At 36.7% G+C, this 25,738-nt stretch overlaps 1 protein-coding gene across 5 annotated transcripts in view; it reads right to left on the bottom strand.

Annotated features, from left to right (window-relative positions):
• The window catches only part of LOC117577893 (pneumococcal serine-rich repeat protein), a 207,837-nt gene that overhangs the window by 56,917 nt on the left and 125,182 nt on the right, over positions 1-25,738 (bottom strand). For all 5 annotated transcript variants that reach the window (XM_052007775.1, XM_052007850.1, XM_034262875.2 and 2 more), the window contains one exon: positions 18,275-18,435. In XM_052007775.1, the coding sequence (XP_051863735.1) occupies positions 18,275-18,415 (141 nt within the window). In that variant the 5' untranslated portion in view covers positions 18,416-18,435. The remainder of the gene's footprint in view (positions 1-18,274; positions 18,436-25,738) is intronic.

Genomic DNA, 25,738 nt, shown 5'->3' with positions numbered 1-25,738 from the left:
AGGAAGGAAGAGGTGCTGATGTGGAGCTAAAGTGTGGAGAAGGCAGTCGTGGTGGTGGTGGTGGAGGGGGGAGGCAAAAGGCAAGGGCGCAGCGCGTTTGTAAAACTTGCGAGTGCGCGGGTGTATGTGTGCGTGTGTGCATGTGTGCGTGTGTTTGTGTGAGTGAGCGTGATGGCGTGAGAGCAAACGTGTGATAAGCGGAAGGGGGCGTAAAGGGGGAGCGGCCGCAAAATGTGAATTGCAAAAACGCAGCAAAAAACAACAAAAAAAAAAAAGAAATAATAGCAACAACAAAATAAATAAATAAAATTAAAAATTATCTCATCAAATGTGGCGACTGTTTATTTTAAGTATTTTTCTTCCCCTCTTCACCTCCTAGTTCTCATTGTTGTTGTTGTTGTTGTTGTGGTATTTTTGGGACTTGCGGGTGCGTTAATTTCAGTGTACTGAAGCATCTTGAGGTGATTATTATTGTTATTATGGCCATTATGCTTAAAGTTAATTAGCCAAATGCAACCAGCAAACGGCACAACAACAAACCATAAATAATTAAATGCCATCAAACATCGCGTCGAAACGCCTTTTATTCATCTTTATGTACATTTTATAGTAGTAGTATTGTTGTTGTATTTTTGTTGTAGTTGTTGTTCACTGTGCACAATGACCTTGGAATTAGAGTCCAAAAAAAATGTATAAAGAAACATTAACAAAACTGAAACTGAAACCGAAACCGAAGCTGAAGCCAAAACGCAACAAAGTGAAAAAAAATTCATACACACACACAGAACTATGCAAAAGTTGCCGAAAAAAAAGCGAGGCAAGAAAGCTCGACTTCGAAATACCCGTTAAGCATTATTAGAGAACAAAGTGTGAACATACTTTGAATTTGCACAAATAATCTATACTCAACACCCTTCTACGTTTAGAGTAGCGGGTATAAAAATTCAATGGCAGAAGTATGAGTGTGCGTCACACACAAACACACACACACGCATGCACTTACTCATTTGCAAGCTCTCTTCGACAGCTCGATGTTGTTGTGATCAATGTGTGTGTGCATTTCAATCGATAAGCTTCGACAAGTTTGCAGGCCACATTCACGCACACGCACACGCACACGCACAATCAGCTGTTGAATTTTTTTTTGTTGTTGTTTTTGTCGTCTCACGCACATTTCAAGTTCCAGACACAGACGCGCCCCCAAAAAAAAGCAAAAAATCAAAACATGCGTAGAGGCAGCGAACGCAATGTCGGATGACGTCACATCCAACAAGTTCGTGTGCGAGAGAGAGCAACTCATACACACGCAACGCCGACGTCGTCGTCGATGTCTGCCCACTTGTTGCCGACGAAATGACGCACAAAACGCATAAAGGCAATTGTACATGTTTTGCATGCGCTGCTGCCGCGCTGCTTCTGCTGCTGTGTTGTTGTTGTCGTAGTCGTCTGCATGCGTGCGCGCGCGTGTGTGTGTGATTGAACGAGTTTTATATTTATACTGTAGACGACGTACACACAATTTGACATTGAACTTGAACTTGAGCGTTGCGTTACGTTAAGTTGGGTTGCGTTGCGTTGCTTTGCGTTGCTTTTTTGTTGCGTTGTGTTCGCTTGTACGCACCATTCGCAGTTGTTGTGTGGTTGCTTATCGGCGTGTGCCGTTATCTGATGATAAAACGAGTGTGCGCAAGTGAGAGAGAACGAACTTCACACAGCTGTTGTTTGCTGTGAGAGTGCTTGCTCTCTCTCGTTTTTAATATCTTTGCACTGTGGGGTCTGTCAAGGTCGCAATGCAAATTTATGCGCACATGCGAGAGATTTATTTATGCGACGCCTGCGCTGCATTGTTTACAATTCGTAATTAATTTATGGCTGCGACTGAGCGGCAGCAACAAGAGCGGCAGCTGTGACAGCTAATTGCAGGTAGTCGTCGGCGCCACACAATAGCGTCTAAATAATATCCGCCCAATGGTCAGCAAGCAGCCTATGAGAACTTTGAAGCGTGCAAAAGTAAAGCAAAAGAAATGAAAGGAAAAGAAAAGAAAAGACAACAACAACAAAAGAGTTTGGCATAGCCAAAGCTAAATTGCTGCAGCGTTGCACGCACAAAAGACGCGCCGGAAAGTCGCTAAGCGTCCGTCCCACAGTCCACATAGTCTCCACTCGTTTGTCCGTTTTGCCCCATTGTCATTGTTGTCTAACAACAATTGCGTGTTTGTGGTCAGCCGAAGCTTTTGTGGTCATCCATTTGTTAGCCGGAAGCTCGCAAGACGGCCAGAGAGCAACAGGACAAAACACAGAACACAAAAAAAAAAAAAATAACAAAAACAACGCAGCACTTGACCCGCCGAAATACCACACACATACACACACACACACACACACACACACACAAACATACGCACATGGTGTTTAGGAGAGCCAATGGCCCAAGGTCAGCAACAGGCGACGAGAGAGCGACGACAGATTATCCCACGCTAAGCAAAAAGGGACAGCACCAGTGCTCTCTCTTCACTCTTCCTCTTTCTTCTGCTCATTCGCAAAAGCACAAAAACCCAACGACAACAAAAGTGATCGACACCCCAACCAGAGAGCAAAAGAGTGAGAGCGAGATGCATATACTACTATTATTGTATGTAGAGAGATATGCATAAGGAGCAGATTGTGCTGTTGTTGTTATTGATTTGTTGTTGTTGCTGTTAACAATTTGTTGCAAATTGTAAAATGTAGTCAGCAACATAATTTAATTGACGCCGTTATGGGCACGGCAACAAACAACTGGCGATCAGATCTTGAACAAGTTACATGCATTTTGGGCAACAATTTGCTTTGCTTTGCTTTGCTTTACGTTGCTTTCCGTTGCAGCCCCGAAACCAAAGTCGAAACCGAAACCGGAAAGAGAACGTTACGTTTATCGTTCAACAGTTTGCAAGTTGTTGCCGTTGCAATTGCAATTGCTGTGGGTGTTGCTGTTGCTGTTGCTGAGCTGAGGGGGAAATCAAGAAATTCACAGTTAAGCGAAAAGTTACGAATCATTTGTTATTATTATTAGCTTTTAACAGCGAATGCTGCAGTTGCAGTATTATATTATATTATACTACATACTACACTACATCATTAGATTTTAATTTAAATTGATTGAAACATATTTCTACCATCAAAAGCATTTGTATCTCGCAGATACTTTTGACAAAGTGTCTTTGCAACTGCAGATACTTTTGTATCTTTGAGATACTTTTGTATCTATGAAATACTTTTGTATCTTTGAGATACTTTTGTATCTTTCAAATGTTTTTTTAACTGAAATACATACTTTTGTATCTTTGAGATACTTTTTTTTTTGTTGGAAGATACAAAAGTATCTTAAAAAAGCAGTTGGAAGATACAAAAGTATCTCAAAGATACAAAAGAATCTTAAAAAACAGTTGGAAGATACAAAAGTATCTCAAAGATACAAAAGTATCTGCAAGATGCTACTTTGCTCATCTCAAAGATACAAAAGTATCTCAAAGATACAAAAGTATGTATTTCAGTTAAAAAAGCTGATTTTTTAAGATACTTTTGTATCTTTGAGAAACTTTTGTATCTTTGAGATGAGCAAAGTAGCATCTTGCAGATACTTTTGTATCTTTGAGATACTTTTGTATCTTTGAGATACTTTTGCATCTTCCAAGTGGATACTTTTGTATCTTTGAGATACTTTTGTATCTTTGAGATACTTTTGCATCTTCCACTTGCTTTTTTAACTGCAATAGCATCTTGCAGATACTTTTGTATCTTTGAGATACTTTTGTATCTATGAAATACTTTTGTATCTTTGAGATACTTTTGTATCTTCCAACTGCTTTTTTAACTGAAATACATACTTTTGTATCTTTGAGATACTTTTGTATCTTTGAGATACTTTGTTTTTGTTGGAAGATACAAAAGTATCTCAAAGATACAAAAGTATGTATTTCAGTTAAAAAAGCAGTTGGAAGATATAAAATTATCTCAAAGATACAAAAGTATCTCAAGGATACAAAAGTATCTCAAAGATACAAAAGTATCTTAAAAAAGCAGTTGGAAGATACAAAAGTATCTCAAAGATACAAAAGTATGTATTTCAGTTAAAAAATCAGTTGGAAGATACAAGAGTATCTCAAAGATACAAAAGTATCTCAAAGATACAAAAGTATATCAAAGATACAAAAGTTTCTTAAAAAAGCTGCTTTGTTAAGATACTTTTGTATCTTTGAGATACTTTTTTATCTTCCAACTGATTTTTTAAGATACTTTTGTACTGAAAATGCATCTTTGAGATACTTTTGAATCTTTTGCATGACAAAGTGACTTTTCAACTGCAATTGCATCTTGCAGATACTTTTGTATCTTTGAGATACTTCTTCCAACTGCTTTTGTATCTTACTACTTATATTATACTACATACATATGTATATAATTTATACTATATGTATGTTAGTATGTATATTTCTGTGTGCTAAGTGAAAGCTCTGACTTTTCTTGAAGGGATTTGATTCTAAGTATACTTGGAAAAAAATTTAGTATTTATAGTAACTATTAAAATATGAATATACTATTAAAAACTATTAAAATTGTAAGGAAAAAATCAGTCTGTATGCTTAATATTGAATTCCTTGTTAAGTTTAAAAATGAAATTTCATAAAATATGAAGAAATGGCTTGACCAAGTTGTGAATAAAAAATACAAAATGTATTAATAAGGAATCAGAAAATGAGATTTACTATAAATACATTTTTCCTTAAATAATCGATTATAGTATTATTCATTTTTAAACTTCTGGCTTTCTATTTGCTATATACTTAAAGCGTGATTTAAAGTTTTCGTTAAAATGTTTAATATGAAAAAATATATAATAAATATTTTCAAGCTTACTACATTGTTTTTATTTTTAAATCTTATTATTATTTTATATTATTATTATATTCTTTATTATATTACTATAAGTAGAATATTTTAAGTCTGCACTACATAAATGTCTTAAAAACTGTTTATTTTTTGTATAATATTAAATATTTTCTTCTTTTAAGAAAGGTCCCTCATCTAATGGATAATCTAAACTAACATTTCTGCTAAGTTGCCGTTGCTTAATTAATTATAGAACTCAAGTTGTTCAACAACTTTCCTTTTTATTAAAAAATAAAAAAAAAAACTATAAAAATTTGCATGCCATTATGATAAACACACACACACAGATACACAGAGATGAAATTTCAATAAGCATAATAGATAGAGAAAAAAGCCATATAATTCCTAAAATCGAAATTAGTAATTATGCATATGCAACTTTGAGGGTGCCACACCTTGATTATCGACGATTGGAATTTAGCGTTTTTTTTTGTTGTTGTTGTTGTTTTCTTTCTGGTTTATTAGAAACGCACACTCGCAGTCGCATTCGCAAGAGAAAGACAGCAAGAAACAAGTAAGAAAGTTACAGTTGCGTATGCTCGACTTTGAGATACCCGCTACCCATTTTTAATAAAGGCAAAATATTGCGGTATTATTTTCAAAATATACCGAAAATACCAAAAAATACTAAAAAATATAACAAATGGTATGTTTGGTATATCGAATAGTACACCATTCAAAATATACCATAGACGGCACAATATACCAGATTGTCAGCCAAAGCAACTAAGAGCCCTAGTAAGTAGGCGTTTTTGCTTATACAAAAGTATTTCTTTAATAACTTCCACAATTTTTTTATCTGATTGCAACCAAATTTTCAGGAATCATAACTACTATTATAGTAATTATTGTATATACCAAAATCTAGCTTTAAAATTACGCTTGTTATTCGATTTTTTTGATTTGTGGGGGCGGAAGTGGGCGTGGCAAAAATTTGAAACAAACTTGATCTGCGTGCAAACATAACAAATGCTGTCGAAAAAAAATTATAACTCTACCTCTTATAGTCTCTGAGATCCAGTGTTTCATACGGACGGACGGACAGACAGACAGACACACAGACGGTCATGGCTAGATCGTCTCGGCTGTTGACGCTGATCAAGAATATATATACTTTATAGGGTCGGAGATGCCTCGTTCTACCTGTTACATACATTTCCTGTCGGCACAAAGTTATAATACCCTTCTACCCTATGGGTAGCGGGTATAAAAAGTCGCTAGCGTTTAAAAACGCGCCAACGCATGCGTTGCGACTGCGACTGCTAGTGTGTGTGTGTGTATGTGTGTGCTTTTCAGTTCCTGTTGCTGACGTCAGATTCGCCAGCGACACATTTGTGCATAGTTTTGTCGTTGCCGGGCCACGCAGCTCGTGTCGCAGCTGACCTTCAAACTGGGTTTTAATTTTGCTGCCTGCCCGGCTGCGTTTTGCCTTTATTATTATTATCGTTGCCGTCGTTAGTTACTGCCGCTTGTTGTTGCTGTTGCTGTTGTTAGTAGCGGCAGCAGCTTATAAAAATGTTGTTAGAATTATGCCCAGCTCGATTCAACTCAATGCGACTCAACTCGACTTGGCTTGGCTTGGCTTGAGTTGGCTAACAGAGCCGGCTTAAAGCCGCTCACCGACTTTGCATCGTCGCGACGCTTGTGCAACAATTACTAATTATATACTAAGTATTTTTGTATACTAATACTATGTATATGACAGCAACAGCAACTCTGGCTGCTTTATAATGAGATACGACGCTATCTTTCTATTCGCGCGTCTGTATCTCAATTTGACTTCAGCCTCCGCCTCCTTCACCTTGCCCCTCTCGATATGTGCGTTTGTCTCTGTCTGCAGTTTTTTTTATTTCTCTCTCTTTTAGTTTTTATTGTGCTTAAATATAAAGAAAAGATATAAATCTGTTGAAAATGCGCATAATTATAGCAGCAACAGCAATAGCAACAGCAATAGCAACAACGACAGCAACAACACCTGGTTGTTGGCTCGCTGCTTGGGGCTTAGTTCCAGCCTCGGTCGTGACAAGAAAAGTTGTTAATTTTAATTATAATTCTCTCCTTCTCCCTCTCCCTCTCCCTCTCTCTTTCTATCTATGCATCCATTTTTTTTCTTCTGTTATTTGCTATTTTAAGATTTGTTGCATGCTGAAAATTGCACAAAATAAAAGTTAGAAAAAAAACAAAACAAAACAAAACTTAATGCGATTTATTTGCATTGCATTTTAAACCTGATTTATTTGCAGTTGAAAGCTTCAACAAATACCGAAATTTATATTTACATTTTTATGCCCTAAAAATACTTGTATTTATTTTTAGAGCACATCTCTCAAATGCTCAATTAGATTGTAAATTTGCCATATTTATTGTACTGATTCGTAATAAATTCCCAAATTGAATAAGTCGACTTCCTGCAACCGCAGCAACAACAACAACAACTAACTATAAACAATTTTTTGGCAAGGCAAAGCTCGAAAAATAAGTTCGAGAGTGCTCGACTGTGAAATACTCGTTACTCATATTTTCTTTAAAACGGCAAATATGATTCTTAAAATATACCAAATGAATATGTCAAGCAAATGTTAAAAGCTAAACAGTGCGGTATTATTCTTAAAATATGTCGAATTAATATACCGTTAAAATACCAAGATATACTAAAACCTATATTTGGTATATGCATATATTTTTACATTTAAAATATACTTTATATTGTCGGTCACAAACATTTTCTGTAAGTATAACATTATATGTTATATGTATTTGGTATATTAATATACTATTACATACGAAATATACTTTTCTGACTGTTACATCGATTTCCTGTGGTCACAAAGTTATAATACCCTTAATTACCCATGGGTAGCGAGTATAATTATACCAAATTAATATATCGATAGATTGGTATAGTATCAAATGCTATATTTGGTATATTAATATACTATTACATACAAAAAAACACTTTATGGCGCCGGATATGTCTATTTCTATATGTCACCAATAAAGATATTAAAATATACTAAAGACTGTCTTTGGTATATTAATATACTATACTTTCTGCATGTTACATACATACATTTCCTGTAGACACCAAGTTATAATACCCTTCTAACCTATGGATAGTGGGTGTAAATATACCAAATACATATACCGATATAATACTAAAATATACTAAATGCTAGATTTGGTATATAAATATAAATTATACTTAAAATATACCAAATTAATATACCAATATAATACTAAAATATACTAAATGCTAAATTTGGTATATAAATATAAATTATAATTAAAATATGCCAAATTATTATACCAATATACTACTAAAATATACCAAATGCAGGCACACACTTAGAATACCCTTCTACCCTTTGGGTGGCGGGTATAAAAATGTTAATTGACAGGCGGCCAAATGCCAAAACGAGTCAAAACGCAAATAACTCAAAAAAAGTTTGCGTTTGTTTTGTTTCTCTTTGGATCGCATCGAAACGAAGCGAATTGCGAGTGTGTTGTAAATTAACAATTATTGGTTATTAACATGACAATTTTATACCATTTTAATGCATACTTCACCGACAGCAATAGCAACGAGCAACAGCAACAACAACAACGAGCAACAGCAACAACAACAAATGTCGGCAAGTCGCATTTGAAGGCATTTAATTGAATGCGTGAATTGCTTTTGTTGATTGCAGCAGCCGTCGTCATCGTTAGATTCCAGTTCTTTGCTTTGTTGTTGTTACTGTTGTTGTGGTTGCTGTTGTTGCTGTTGCTGTTGTTGGTGTTGTGGCTGTTGCCGTAGGTTGGCAAAGTTGGCCGCGTGAAAACGTGACGTTTGAGAGCTGCTCAGATTAACAGCAGATTCGAATGTAGCAAAAAAAAAAAAAAAAAAGACAACACAAAAACAACTCGTAACAGCAACAACAACAATTGCAACAACAACAACAGCAACAACGACAGCAAACTGCACACAACGCGAACGTTTTGAATATTTTTGTATAATTTTCCAATTTAAATTAACAGCGATATTGTTGCTGCTGCCTGTTGTCGATTTTTTCCCAGGCCAAAAAAAAAGAAGAAAAAAAATGAATGCCGGCAGCAATATGCGTTAGTTGCTGTTGCTGGTTGCTGGTTGCTGCGGAATGCATTGATATGCAGTTGCTTATAATAGTTTTCTGTTGTTGTTGTTGTTGCTGTGTTTGCTATTGTTTTATGGCAGTCAAGAAAATGTAGGCAAAAACTAAAAAAAAAAAAAAAAAAATCAATGCATCAAGTTGTTGCTGTTGCTGTTGCTTTGGCTGCCGCTGCTGCTGCATGCCATATTATGGTAATGTAATCAATTGATTGCTAATTGATAATTATGGCAGCGAGTTGAGCAATGTCCGAGCTAATCAAAACGTGTAATTGCAATTCGAGCCGACGCGCAACAACAAAATTAAATGATTAACCGAAATGCAAAGCACCAAAAATTTAAATTCAAATCTGAGTTGACATTCGAATGGAAACGAAGTGGAAATTTCGTGGCAAGTGGAGCAGAGACTAAGAAAATCGTATATTTCATTTTTGATACATACAATAATAACTGCAGTATTTATTAATCTGATAAAAATCGTGGAAGTTTTTTTGAGAACAACTTTTGTATGGCAAGAATGAATCTTAGATGTTTTTTTTTTTTTGGCAATCTGGTATATTTTATACTCAACGGTATATTATGAATTTATACTAAATAAAGTCTTTGGTATATGTTAGTATTTTGCGGTATATTAAGTTGCTTTCTTATAGCTGAGTTGACAATCGAATGGAAACGAAGTGAAAGTGGACTAAGAAAATCGTTTATTTCATTTTTGGCACATACGAAAATAACTGCAGTATTTATTAATCCTAAAAATTGTGAAAGTTTTTTAAAGAACTACGTTTTTATGACAAAAACGAATAAAATCTAGTATATTTTGTACTATATGGTATTTCGAATATAGTACTTTGTTGATATACTAAATATAGCCTTTGGTAAGTTAGTATTTTTGCGGTATATTAATTTGTTAACACTATAAAAATATACTAAGTATACTCTTCGGTATATGTTAGTATTTTTGCGGTATATTAATTTGGTATATTCTTAGAATATAGCTTTCTTATTTGCTTTTTAAAGGATTTAGTTTCTTATAACTTTTAACTTTAATTTGAGTTGAGAATCGAATGGAAACCAAGTGAAAATCTAGCAACAAGTGAAGCAAAGACTTAAAAAATTAAATATAAATATAATATTTATAATTTTGTATACAAATTGTGTGTTTTACAAGTTTTACAGCATTTGTTTTCTCTCAGCTTTGAACTCTTATGACCACTTAAATATCGATTTACCATTTTTAGGCATCGCATCGCATCGTTGCACGATTGTTGCTGAATGCGGTGAATGTTGTATCACTTACAATTCACAATTCACAATTCGCAATTCGCATTTGTGCGACTAATTATCAAATTATATTGCTGGCTGTCATGGTGCATTAGTTAGAGACTCGGACGTGGCGAATGCGGCGCATGCGCAATTCTTGCATTACGCATACGCAACGTTGCAGCTTGCAACATGACTGGCAACTGGCAACTGCTAACTGCGGCTGCTATAATTGCCGCCCACTACCAAGCACGCCCACACATCGTGCACACACAGTTCCACAATGCGATGACGATGAAAGATAATAATAATGAGTGTTTGTTCCTTGCGGTTCAGTTTGGTTCAGTTCAGTTCGGTTCGATTCAACGTTGTTAACATCAAATTGCAATTAGCCGCACTTTTTTGCTCTTGTTCTTTTTTTGCTCCCTCCCTTTGCCTCCTCCTCCTCCTCCTTTTTTTTTTGTCATATACTCTGTTCATTGTTTATTGTAAATTATTAAATGTTGCTCAGGGGCTAACGATAATTTTTTTACAATTATGCAAATGCAATGCGCGAGAGCGCAACAATTTTATGCTCTTGGTGGGGGTGTGTCTGTTGCAACAGCAGCCTGTTGCATGCCACACACACACAATTGCCTGGCTGCCAAAATTGGCTCACAGCTCAAGGCTAGGCCAATGCACTCGTAATCAGCATTAATCGCAAATTTATGAAACCAAAAGACGCGAGTTTATTTTTCTTGGTTTGTGAGATGTTTATGCTACTCATTACTCATTTTATTTATACACTAATCGATAGACAGTTAATGGGAAATTAATCCACATTTTGCTTCGAAATTTACAACTGCATTATTTACAATTAATATTTGTACACTTTATTTACAATTCACATATTTATTGAGTATGGTAGACTATTGTAGATGCAAATTACACTAATAATTCTTCAAAAATGTCTCCAATAAATACGTTTTAATTTAATAGAACTATATAATTCTTTAATGTGAAAAAGATCAGTCTTTGAACTTGCAAACGAATTTGTATTAAAACCTTAAGTTTTATATTTTTGCTAATTTTACTTGAAACAAGGACGAAAGCTACAATAAACTGATTGATATAATCGTTAAAATATACCGAATTAATAAACCGAAAAATACTAAAATATACTGAACGGTATAATTGGTATATTTATATACTACAAAAAATACAAATTAATATATAGAAAAAATTCTACAATATACCAAACTTTAATTGGTATTTTTATATAATATAACATTACAAATTAATATACAGAAAAATACTTAAAATATACAGACATCTATAATTGGTATATTTATATACTATAGCATTCAAAATATACCATAGAGAACAAAATGAATCAGTTTGCCAGCCAAGGCAAATAAGTCTTGACAACTAATTTTTGTTTCTAGTTTCACTTTAAATATGCTGACAACAAATACGAAAGTATTTACCAATCATTTATACAAAATAATATCTAATTTTACACACAATTTGCAATACTTGATTGCTTTGAAGTCTTTTACAATTCCTTTCTATAATTTGCTTTGGTTTTCTTTTGCAATATTCTTCATATATTTATTAGAAATTTGATAATAATTTCTCATTCTATTTGCCAAATTTGTTTTCCTTAAAGACTTTCCTTTTCCTTTCTGTAATTTGCTTATTTTCCTCTGAAATATTTTTCACTTGTTCAATTTAAATAAATAAATAAATTAATAATAATTTCTGACTCTATTTGGAATATTTGTTTTCCATAAAGACTTTGCTTTTTATAGTTTACTTATTTTCTTCTACAATATTCTTCACCTATTCATTACAAAATTTGATAATAATTTCTGACTCTATTTGCAATATTTGTTTTCCTTAAAGACTTTCCTTTTCCTTTCGAGAGTTGATTACTTAATCAACAACATTATTTGGTACTAAGTTTTCCGCTGATGAATGGCATCATCGAAAACAATTGCTGGCAAATTGATGGTGGTTTAATCGAAGTATAATCGCTAGAAAGAGCAATGCAAAAGCTGTCTATCGACTATGAAAAACTCTTCCATGGTCAGATAACTGTTGGCAGTTGCAACCTCTCCTCTCCTCTCCGCTCTCCGCTCTCCTCTTTGCTTTCTTTGAGTGGAGTCTCAGAGTCAGGCTGTGTGCATGCACTTAATAACAGCAATTGCTCAACGACGACGACGTTGCTGCCGCCGCCTCCTTTTACCTGCTCGATAAACCCAGCCAGCTCAGCTGCTTATCAACGACAAGCAACAATTAGCACACTGCCAACAACCACGGCAACAACAGCAACAGCAACCACTGCCAGTTGGTCAATGGAAAAATGCGTTATTTCTATTAATATTATTGCTCTTATTATTATTGTTATTATTTTGGATTTTTATGCTGCATTTGTTTTTGACATTTTAGTTGATTTCTGCTAGGCAGGCAATTTGTTTTGTTGTCGTTGTCGTTGTCGATGTTGTTGTTGCTGTTGTTGTTGTCAGACATACATATGTTGCAAGTTGTTGCAGCTGTCAATAGAGGCGGTTGTTGCTGTTGCTGTATTGTTGCCATTGTTGCTGGCGGCTTGTCAAAAAAGTGTTGGCAAGACTTACGAGCTGCCGTTGTTGCCGTTAAGTGTTTGCATATATGCATTTTGACAACGACAACGACAACAACAACAACTGTGAACTGCGAGTATCATGTATGGCATGCTGTTTAACACGCTGCTCCTTCCGCCTTCCCCCTTCTCTCTCTCTCTGTCTCTCTCTCTATGTAAATTTGCACTGGATTCGTATTCGGATTAGGAGATGAGAAGAGAACTCAATCAGCTCGCTCAGCCAGCTAACAAATCAACTTAAGACAACAACCCAAAAAAACAAAAAAAAAAAAAAAAGAAGAGGAACACACGCCAACAACCAACTGATGCGGCACAAAACTGTTGCAAATATTTGCATTCAACTCCCAATTTTTTTTGTTGTTTTTTTGGTTCGTTGCTTCTCATCGCTTCAGTTTTCCATTTAGCCAAAGTCATCGAAAGTCATTTGCCAAACAACTAGAGGAGAGCAGCGAAGAGGGCAGGCAAGGGAAGGGAAGTGGTCAATGGTCAGTGACTCTTTCTCTCCCACACACACACACACACACTCACACGTTAGGCATCAGCTTCAGGTTCAGCTTCAGCTTCAGCATCGCGTCGACAGTTCGCAACGACATTTGTTACACTTTGTTTGCCTTGGGGCAACACATCCAGCAAAAAAAAAAAGAAAAGGGAAACTAACAACTCTACGCCACGCTGTGCGAGAGGTGGCATGTGGCATGTGGCACTAACCACCGACCACCGACCACTGGCCACTCGACTCTTGCAATCGCATCAAATATCAACCGAGCATACGTTAAATGCCTCAAATTGAGTTAAAGTGCCGCTGCCGTTTGGCATTGAGCATTGAGACTGAATGGCCACAACAGCAGGACGAAACAGGACTAACATTGCCACTCCCTGCGTATGTGTGTTTGTGTGTGTGTGTGTGTGTGCAAAAGGATTACAAAAGCCTGCGGCTGTGCGGCGAGTAAAAACTACAACACACACGCCCACACACACTCCCACACACAGCCGCACAACTATGAGTGGCTATAGCTGAAGCTGCACGAGGGCAGCTAGCAAAGTTCGCAGCTTAAGTTGAGTGACAACGGTTCAATTCATAAATACAACCAGTTAATAAGGCTGAAAAAAAGATGAATTATCATTAAATATACTAAATTAATATACCACAAAAATACTGAATTATAGCTAACTGTATATTTGACAGGAATATACCGCAAAATACTGAAATTTACCGAGACACATATTGAATATGCTAAATTAATATACCACAAAAATACTGAAATGTACCGAACTGTATATTTAACAGAAATGTACCAAATTAGTAAACCGCAAAAATACTGAATTTTACCGAGACGCATATTATCATTATATATACCAAATTAATATACCACCATAATACTGAAATATACAGAAATGCTTATTTGGCAGAAATATACCTAATAAAATTAGGTAGAAATTAGGTGGAATTTGCCGAGGCACTTGTTAAATATACTAAATTAATATATACCACAAAAATACTGAAATATAGTAAACTGTATATTTGACAGAATTATACCAAATGAATATACCGCAAAAATGCTGAAATTTGCCGAGACACATATTAAATATACTACATTAATATACCGCAAAAATACTCAAATATACCGAATTGCATATTTGACAGAAATATACCAAATTAGTATACCACAAAAAATACTGAGTTTTGCCGAGAAGCATATTATCATTAAATATACCAAATTACAACGCCACAAAAATACTGAAATATACCGATATGTGTATGTGGCAGAAATATACCAAATTAATATAACACAACAAATACAGAAATATACCGAAATGTATATTTGACTGAAAGCTAAAACTGTGCAGTGCTAGTGTTTAATTACACCAAATTAATATACTGAAAAAATACCAAAATATACATTTGGCTAAAATATACCAGATGAATATACAATAATATAGTGAAATATATCGAAATGTAAATCTGAACAACTAATGAAATATACCAAGATGTATATTTAACTGAAAGCTGAAACAGTTCCGTATTATCATTTAAATATACCGAAATGTATATTTGATATATTGTTAAAACTAGTACTGTCAAATAAAGATAATAATGATGATTTCATTATCTTTTATAGTTTCTCAGATCTCAGATATGGTAGAAGATGCCTTCATCTGTTACACATTTCCCTAGTATTTATAGAATGTTTGAACTAAGCAAAAAAATAATAAAAAATATATAAATATAATATGTTGGATTCTCTAATTTGATTGAACTAAAGTATAACAGTTAAGTTACTAAAACAAAATGAAAGTAAAAGTACAAGTTTAGTATATTTTCTGTGGATTTTAGTTACAAACATAACTGTTTAGATAGTCAGTCATACAAAATATGTCTTTAAATTTTGAAAATGTTGAGACTATGAACTATTTTTTGTGTGATATTCATATAACTTTAGTGGCAACCCATGAGTGTGTGCGCTCATCTAGATTTCAGGCTGGACTGAACTGAACTGAACTGGACTGAACTGGACTCGAGGACTGGACCGAGGACTGCCAGGAGCAGAGGTTGCCTGTGCATCCTCTTGCTCTGTTATCCTTCGCTCGCTTGCACTTGTGTTTGCATTTTTTTTCTTTTCATATATTTTGTTTTGCATTTATTTTCGTCGGTTTTTGTTCTTGTTGTTGTTGTTGTTTTGTTTCGCATTGACTTTGGAGCTGTGCAACATGTCCTGGCTGGCACTGGCCTGCAGGATGTTGGCTTGTGTTGTTGTGTTGCTGTGTTGCTGTCATCATTGGCTCGTTCATCGACACTTTGCTTTTTAATCAATTTAACAATTTTTTGCTGCTCTCTTTTTTGTGTCGGCCTGGCAGTGTCGTAAGCAGTACGACGAGCAAACTGAAACTCGTTATCAGCAACAACAACAACAACAACAATGACAAGGACAACAACAAGGACATGAGAAGGCACAAGGATATGCAAAAGTAATTGACAGCTGGCCTCAACTTGGACTAGCACTTGGAGTCGTTCTTCATCCAGTGGCTTTAGCTTTTCAATTCCTTGCTTTATTAACTTTTATAAACGTTGACAACTCTCTCTCTATCTCTCTCTTAGTCTCCTGCTCCTTCCCTTTCTCTCTGTGTACATTTGCTAATTAGTTTGGCAAAGAGACAACAACAAAGTCGGCACATATGAAGAAGTCTCTCTCATGTCTCATGTCTCGTATACATTTCCATTGAATCTCGTCTAGTTTCAGTTGTCAAATCTTTTTCATTTTTTTTCCCCCTTTTTTTGGCTCGTTTTTTAGTTGTAATTTCATCGCCCTTGGCATATTTTCTTTTCGATTTTTGTTTTATTTTTTGTTGACTGTCTAAAAAGGAAATGAATTCATCAGTTCTCGTTTCTCGTAGCCTAATGAAGTTGACTTGTCCGCTGCACATAAATAAAGAATAAAGAAAATCCCAAAGGCAAATATCGAAATGGAGTCGTGCAATGTCAACTAAAATCTTGATATAATCAACTTGAGATTGCCAAAGAGGTTGGGATTGTAGCCAAATTTATAACTACAGTTGAGATGAAGTGCAAAAAGAATTCATTAAAGATTCATTATTTTCTACATTGATTATTAGAACAATTAAAAAAAAATAGTAATACTAAATAGTTTAGTTTATTACTTTATAGTTTATTACTTTAAAGTATTTGTTATTTACAAATAACTGATATCAAAACTCAAATGAAAAAGAAGAATTTCGTAAACATTTTCATTTAGTTTTCAAAGAAATTTATAAAAGTTTCTAGTGACATAGAAGCCCCAAATTATTCAATATTACAATTAACAAGAAGATTCGAAATAAATAGAAATATATAATATGCTTTCTTTTCAAAATAAATACTTAAATTTTCCTTGTTCATTTTGAATTTAGTTGAATTCTGTATGATAGAAATTATGTTCCATTAAAAAAAAAAACTTTAAAAGGGAAAATCAAACACAATATAGATAAAATAACAACTTTATGTTTGCTTAAACTGAAGAAGCAACTCGTAAAAATGTTGAAGGAAGCAAGAAATTTCAATGGATGTGTAAAAAATGCGTTTTGTGTTGCCAATGAGCAGCAGCAACAGTTGCTGCCATGGGATCGGTCAGCTTTATAAATATATCTATGGGTAAGTGCTTAGAAGTTAGCCAAGAAATGCTTGGCCAAGTGCTGATGCTGATCACTTGAAGGCAATCAGTGTCATTGGCTGTTGTTGTTGTTGTTGTGGCTGCTGTTGTCGCTGCGGTTGTTCTTGCTGCTTGGTGTGGACAAAGCGGCAATCGAGCGGACTGCAACTGCATAATAAACGCATTATAATTGAACAATTTACCAGTTTCATAGGCACACACACACACACACAAACATTTATGTATAAATAGAGTTATATAAATAGTTGTGTGTTGGGAGATTGCAGCAACAACAGCAGCTAGAAATTACATTCAAAATAACTTTATCAGCTTCAAACATCAAAAGGTAGCAGCAACCACTTGACTACAGGTTGCTGTTGCTGTTGCTGCTGCAGTTGTGGTTGCTGTTGTTGTTGTGATTGTTGATGTTGTGGTTGTTGTTGTTGTTGTTGTTGTTGCTACAGCAGCAACGCAGTTAAATATTTTCCGCTTAATTTAACAGGAATTTCAATTGACAGACGTGCGCAAAGCGCTGTCGCTGTTGTTGTTGCTGTTGTTGTTGCTGCCTGGCAACGCATGATTTATGCACTCACACACACACATGCACACACACTCACACACATGCACACTCGGTCAGCACACACGCAGCGAGCAAGCAAACGAAACGAAGCGAACAAGACACGTCCACGTGGCGGGGCGCAGTCAATTTCTATTAGGCGCTGACCTTGTCAACATTGTTGCCAGCAACAAACAGAAAGCAACACTCAAGTGAACGACGCGACGTTAGCAACATGCTGCGATTGCCGAATGCCGGCAGCGACGCCGACAGCGCTGTCTCGTTTAGTGTTGCGCGTTAAGTTGACAATTTACTGACAAATGTGTAAATTGCATTTGATCGTGTTGTGCTTGTTGTCGACGTCGTCGTTGTTGCTGTTGTTGTTGCTGTTGTTGTTGTTGCGGCTTCGTTAATTTATGCGCTTGGCATTTCGAGAGGCCTACTGCGTCGACTGCGACTGCGACTGCAACGACGACCTTGATCAGAGTACTGCAACTGCTTCCGCATTTTACAGTTGCAGTTGCCGTTCGTTCTCGTTCTCTTTCTCATTGTTGTTGTCATTTAATACTCTTCAATTGTTCAATTTGAACTCAATATTGAAAAATGTATGTATATAGTTAACACTAAGCACTCACCTTATGGGCTCTGATGGATGGGCCCCCTGAACAAGCTAATGTAACGTCCACCAGGCTCCCGTCCTGTAATAATTGACTAAACACCCCTAACAGGTTGGATTGATGATTGTTCCACCTCAAGCAGTATTGCTCACTGCCCATGTCGGTGACAGCTTACGCTGCTGCAAAGATAATGAAAGAATTACCAAAGTTAGTATGAGGCGAACAAGTTATCGATAAATAAGAAGTTCAAGCGCAAAATTGCAATCGTTATACATAATATATACAATAACAACTAATAGACTAATGTTGATGTTAATAAAATAATCGTTATATAATTAAAATTCTACCGATAGCTCATAAAATTATCGATAATGCGAAATCAATAATTATAAAATGCTATCGATACCTACTGAATTATCGATAAAGCAAAATCAACAATAATATAATCTTTTATATTTTTGGAATGCATAATATTAACATAATAATGTTAATGGCATTGAATCGATAACTATAGCTATCGGGATCAACAATTATCGATAACTGAAGAAACTACAAATTACAATTTACGAAATTGTAGTTCTTTAATTAATTTAATCATGTTGATGACACTTAAGTGATAACTAATCAATATCGATAGGTATGATGTATTATCGATTATTATCGAAAAAACAATGTTGTCCCATTGTATTTCGCTATTGCATATTATTGTCAGAATTGAATAAATACCATTACGATAAGTAATCGATATCGATAACAATTGTGTATTATCGATAATTATCGAATCTGCAATTTAAATCCTTTGTAAAATATAAGTAGAAAATGTTATCCAATTAAATTCCTAAACGACCTACATATATCGATTACAATCAATACATATTAACAGGATCGATTGATATTTTGATTATAAATTGTGTAACAAACCGTTTGGCAGGTCTATCGATAAGTATCACCAGCAACATTGAATACAAAACAACTTGCTTTGCAACGTGGCATGAGAATAATTTCTCAATTTAACGTACCAAGCGTTTTGCTAATTAAAAGCATTGCGTAACAAACTCACAGATACTGTGTACTAGTATACGCGTGTGTGTGTGTGAGTGTGTATCTTCTAGCTACATTTCGTATCTCGTATCTGTAATTAATGGCAAACCGTGCAGTGGCTGCAATTGCAACTGCAACTGCAACGGCGACTGCGACGGCAAATCGCAAATCGCAAATTAAAAACGGTCAGGGTTCAAAAATGTCACTGACAAAAACCTCATGACAGGCTCCGACAGGCAGGTGGACCGCCTTGTTGGGCCAGTTATGTTGTGGGCGTGGCAAGCGAGCGACTGCAACCGGCTCTGACTTGCACAAATTTTACGCAAAAAAATGTGCAGCCACAATAAAAAACTTTAGCAAATCGAACGCAGTGAAAACGAAGTGTTTGTTGCCCTTTGCAAGATTTACTGCAGTTATTATTTTCGATAGTTATCGATAGTAATGCGACACTTGAGATCAATCGCTAATTCATTAATTTTGATTTTAATCTATCGATAGTAAGTAATGTCACACTTGAGATCAGTTAAAGTGAACAAATTCATTGATCTCGCTTTTATTTATCATAATTTTTAATGTTTTATATATCGATAGTTATCGATTGTAACGCAATATTTAAGATCAGTTGGTGTAGCTACTTTTTGCTTATATAATTCATCTCATTTCTATCTGTTGCTCTATATATATCGATAGATACAGGAAGTATTGTGACACTTAAGATCAGTTGCTATCCTATTACTATTGTTCATTTAATGGCAAGTTTACTAATTCATAAATCTAGCTTTTATTTATCATCATTTTTAATGTTTTATATATCGATAGTTATCGATTGTAAAACAATACTTAAGATCAGTTGGTGTAGCTTGATTTGCTTATAGAATTCATCTCGAATTTGTTTTCCATCATCATTTCTATCCATCGTTCTATATCGTATTATTATATCGTATCTACATCGATGGTTACCGGAAGCAATGTGACACTTAAGATCAGTTGCTATCTATTACTATTGTTCATTTAATGGCAATTGAACTAATTCATTCATCTCGCATTTGTTTTCCATCATCATTTTGAATGTTCTATCTTTATGGCTAGATCTCTACATTTATTAGTGTGTCTTTGCAGTCTCGTTTGTAATATCATTTTTTTATGCTCCGGTTGTTTGCTGCCAATTTGCATACATACTCGTATGTATATGCAATATGCGATTTATGAAAGTTTCGTGCTGATGAAATGACTCGAGTCGAGTGAGTAGAGAATTCGCACAACAAAACACTCGTTAAATCGTTAAAGTTTTGCTATAAATTCGATTTTAATTAATCTGCTGTTTGGTCGTGAGCTAAACGAAAATGATATTCATGCAATCAGCGAGACGTTAAAAATTAGAAAGAGATCAACAACGACAAGAACAATAAACATTTCCGGCATGCGTTGTATTTGCAAGTGTTTGATGGCTGTCTATCTATACTTGTTGTTGTTGTTGTTGCAGTTGCAGTTGCAGTTGCAGCAACAACAGCAACAGCAGCAGCAGCGCAAATAATAACGAAGCAATAAACTGTGAATTTATTTCAACAAATAAAACTTTGATTTATTACGCTACGCACACAGCATGCAACGAGATCTATAACTCTGTGTGTGTGTGTGTGTGTGTGTGTGTGTGTGTGTGTGTGTGTGTGTGTGTGTGTGCCTTTGGGTATATAATAGTTAAAACATTAACGGCACACACACACGATAGAAACGAGAGGCAACAAGAAGTGCAGATATTGCCACAGATAACGACACGATACGAATAAAACTATCACTGCAGATCGCCAAAGATCGTTGCGAAGGAAGAGGAAGAGCAGCTGAATAAGGAGTTTTGTGTGTGCAGATCGAGTGAAGATCTAATAAAGATAATCAACAAGACCAAAGATCGAATGGGAGAGAAGAAGAGGAAATATGGAGAGCAGAGGACAACTTGGAAAGTTGAAGAAAACGTTCGGAACGCGAGGAATTGCAGAAAGCAAGAGAGATCGAGAGAGAGAGAGAGAGAGAGCACAAAAAGGAGATCGAGGAAGCAAACATCGTAGGTTGCTGCTGTTGCTGCTGGGATCTACGATCTGGGATCTGGCAATCTGCAATCTGAAATCTCGAACGTAGTTTTTTGGGCTGCGAAAAAGTCGTGCGAACTTTTGCCAAACAAGTTAAATATCAATTTGTGTGCGCAAAGCTCGAACAACAATGCGAAATGTTGCTGCTGCCGTTAAGAAGTTATGGCCAAGCTTGGAAGCAGCAGCAGCAGCAGCAACACGCAATGGGCAAAGGTCGCGCCATGGCGCAAATTAAATTTGCATGCAGCAACATCAACTGAGCAACAACAACAGCAACAGCAACAACAAGTAGAGAGACAGAAGCGAAGACGAACGAAGAGAGCAACAACAGGTCGTCACTTAATTAAGAAAAGTTGCCAGTGTTCATGTTGCTGCTGGCACACAGAGGCCAATGTTGCTGGCGTGCCAGGTTGCAACAGCAACAGCTGCCCACGCATGATTTTTGAATTAGCGCGCGTTGTAACAGCAACTAATATAATTGACAGTTGCTGCTGTCGTTCGCTCGCTGATGTTGCTGTTGTGGTTGCTGTTGCCTACGTGCTCTGTTGCAGACATCAAAACCTTGCTGCACTGCATGCTAAGTAGCAACAGCAGCAGCCACTGGCTGTTAGACAGAGAAAGCGAGTGAGTGTGTAGCATGCAATTTGGGTCTGTTAATTGTTGTTGCTGCCTGCCTGCGATTTATGCCGCTTGCATGCTAATTATGAATACCCCCAGCAACATGTTGCTGCTGCTGGTGCTGCTGGAGATGCTACTGCTGCTCAGCTGACAACTAAATCAGTCAAAGACGGCGACCGTTAATTGCACAAAACAAAACAAAACAAACCAACAACACTAAACCTATTGAGTTTTCATGCAACTTAATGAGCAACAGGAGCAACCAAACCGACTGCAGCGTAAGACAGGCAGCTCGCTGCGAGCAGCAGCAACAATTGCCGCTGTACCTCCCATTGTGCACAGTTTGGGTCTTGGTCAGGGCCAAAGTAGAAGAAGAAGAAGCAAAAGGGGCTGCTGTTGGTAGCACATTGCAACTTGTGCCATTTGACGGCACGATTCAAAAACTTTTCAATTAAGTTGCCGTTGCAGTGCCAATGTTGCTGGCGGCTTAAAACCTCATTAATATTGAAATTTGTTTCGTGCGCATGAGTTATTAGCAATTTTCTAATTAAGCGCTACCAAACTCCACCAACTCCAACTTCATCCCGGTTTGGCTGACTCATGCTTGGGCGATCACATGTGAATTTGAATGGCGCCGACGTCGTCGTTGGCTGGACCGCTGCACTTGTCACACCCACAGCACAGCACGAGGCATCCAGAGCGGCTCTTCCCGAGCTGTTGGAGCTCGCTACAAAGGCGCCGACATCGAAGTTGCCGCGCTGATTTATTTATTTATAAGCGTAATTGCCAGCAAACTTATTAGTAGGCTACATAAATTTCCACGTCAAGCGGCGAGGCGTTTCTTACCTACATTTACCATCAGCAACAGCAGCAACGGCAGCAACAGTTGTTGCCGCAGTGGGGCGTGGCAGCTGCATATTCCGTTTTACATATATTATATGTGCAACGCTGAGACTGCGGCAAATGAACTTGAACTTAACATGATGGCTTCATATTAGCGTAATTAACTCAATCAAGCTTGCAAGTTCAGCGAGCTTTAAGCTGCTTCTTCGCATTACAAACATAACTTGCTGTGGCAACTTTTGTGATGATGAAGGCTTTTCAAATATATATATGTAAATAAGAGTATTTATATATAGAATATACTATATTAGCATAAAGTGAGCTTTCAGCAGCTTTGCTCAGTCTTAAGCACAATCTGTGGCTTGCAAGTTCAGCGAGCTTTAAGCTGCTTCTTCGCATTACAAACATAACTTGCTGTGGCAACTTTAGTGATGATGAACGCTTTTCAAATATATAGTAGATGAAGTATTATAAAAAGCAATTCAAATGCATTAAGAAGAAATGCTTTATATATAGAATATACTATATTAGCATAAAGTGTGCTTTCAGCAGCTTTGCTCAGTCGTAAGCACAATTTGTTGTGGCAACTTCAGTGTTGAACTTTACTCAAAACGTTTGTCAATGGTTCTGAACATATCCATACATATATGCAATATAGTATATTCGTATTACAGGAGCTTTCAGCAGCTTAGTTCAGTCTTAAACAAACTTTACTGTGACAACTTTAGTGTTAATATTTATTTTGAAAGCATTTCTTCTTAATGCATGTCAATTGATTTTTATATTACTTCATTTTCTACATATTTACATATCTTAATCAAAAATGAGCTTTAAACAGCTTTTGTTTGTTACACAGCTTTTAAAGCTCGTTGTTGTAAGTGCTCAACGTATATTCTTGACAGCTTTTCGATTGTGTTTTATACCTCAATAGATGTAGAAAATGTCCTTTACTATAATGTGAACTTTAAACAACTTTTTCGGGTTTAACAATAACTGATGTTTGCCTATCATAATCTAATTTATCAAACAAATAACTACTAAACTGCTTTTCAATTTCTTTGCACAACTATTTATCATTAACATCCAGAATGTGAGCTTTGAGCTTGACATCTATAGGATGAGCTTTCAGCAGCTTAAAAGCTTGTTTTTAACAAATACAGTTTAACAATTGTTTATTGCTTGCAATGTAGCAAATTCGATTGTCGAAAAGTTTGCAAAGGTAGCAGGTGTCATTAGAGGACGTTGAGCATCATTTGTAGCTGCCATCAAGATTAATCCAATGATTAAGTGGCATTTTACAGCAAGTGTCGCTTCGGCAATTTGATGGACTCGACTTGCAACGTTGACCAGTTTAAACAGCAGCAACAGCAGCGACATCAACAATTGCGGTCAGTTGCAAATCGCCTGATGACGATCTGAGGCAGTTGCTGCTGTTGCAGTTGCAGTTGCAATTGTGTGGTTGCAGTTGCTGTTGCAGTTGGCATAGCGAGAGTGACATTGCCGCAAGTCAGAGGCAAAGTCGACGGCAGCCCACTTGACTGATGATGCCAAGTGGATGCAGCAGCCAAGCACTTGTTGCCAAAGAGGGAGGAGGTGATAGAGAGAGAGAGAGAGAGGAGGGAAGAGGAGGTGAGGGAGGGAGGCATAGAGTTGCTCTATTCATATACTGCGTGTGAGGACGCCTACGTGCGAGTTGAAAACGATGGCGGCACATTTTAAATCAAAAAGAAGGGCGCACGATGCAGCAACAGCAACAACAGCAGCAGCAACAGTTGCTGGCGCGCCTTGTGCAGTTTGCTGCTTTGCCACGTCGATTATTAATTGCAACATGCAGCAGCAGCAGCAGTTGATGCCCGCTATAGAGGCTAGGAGGGGGCGTGCCGGGCATAAGAAACAGTTGCAGTTGCAGTTGCAATTTTTTTTCTATTTTTGTTGTTGTTGCTGCTTCGTTTTTGATTTTTGCCGCCGACGTCGTTGCGATTATCATAATGCTGGCTGCAACTGTTGTTGCTGTTGTTGTCGATGCGCATGATGATTATTTTGATAAGTTGCGCAACATGTTGCTGGCATGTTAATTGTTCTGTTCGGCAACATTGTTGCCAAGGTGTTTGTTGCTCCAAATTGCCGCTTGTCACTGCAGCAGCCACAGCACGGAAGTCATCCAACATAACAGCGATAGCAACAGCTGCCAGCAACCAGCAGCAACAACTATGATTATAAACGCGTTATTGATTTATTAATGCGTTGTCTCTAGTTGGTGAAAGGATTTCGCTTTGGGTGCTACCCATAAATTTTGTGCTGCCGCAATTTTTAAACTGCATCTTCCTGCCAGCAACCACAGCGCTTTCTATTGTTGCCTGCCACCAACAACTGTTGTTGGTCAGCTGCCACATGGCGTTGCACCCACGCCCACGTCTCAACCCAAAAATATAGAAAAGAAAAGGGCGCAACATATAAAAATGCAAAATTATTGCCCAAAATGATTAGCTGCGCTTTATACTTGTGTGTGTGTATGTATGTGTGCCACATTTAGCAGGCAATGTTGTTGCTGCCACCTACAATATGTATGGCTTTGGTGTCGCCTTTGTGGCACGAACATGACTTTTGGCGGCGCATGCGTGTTGCTTGGCAGTTTGTTGCCATTGCTGCTGCTGCTTTGGTTGTTGCTGCTTTGGTTGTTGCTGTTGCTGTTGCGCTGATTTAGTGCCCAGTTGCAGCCAGATAAGCTGGAGACAAACAATGAATGCAGTTTGCATTTTTATACACACAATTTGCAGTTATTTGTGGTCAGACGATAAGCAACAGCAACCACTACAGCAGCAACATCAACTACAGCGGCAGCAAGTGCATGTTGCTGGCGTGCAGCAGCAATTTTTATTGACATATTACTGCCAAG

This window comes from Drosophila albomicans, chromosome X (assembly GCF_009650485.2).
Source record: "Drosophila albomicans strain 15112-1751.03 chromosome X, ASM965048v2, whole genome shotgun sequence".
Taxonomy (NCBI): Eukaryota; Metazoa; Arthropoda; class Insecta; order Diptera; family Drosophilidae; genus Drosophila; species Drosophila albomicans.
This window is presented reverse-complemented; position numbering and strand designations above follow the sequence as displayed.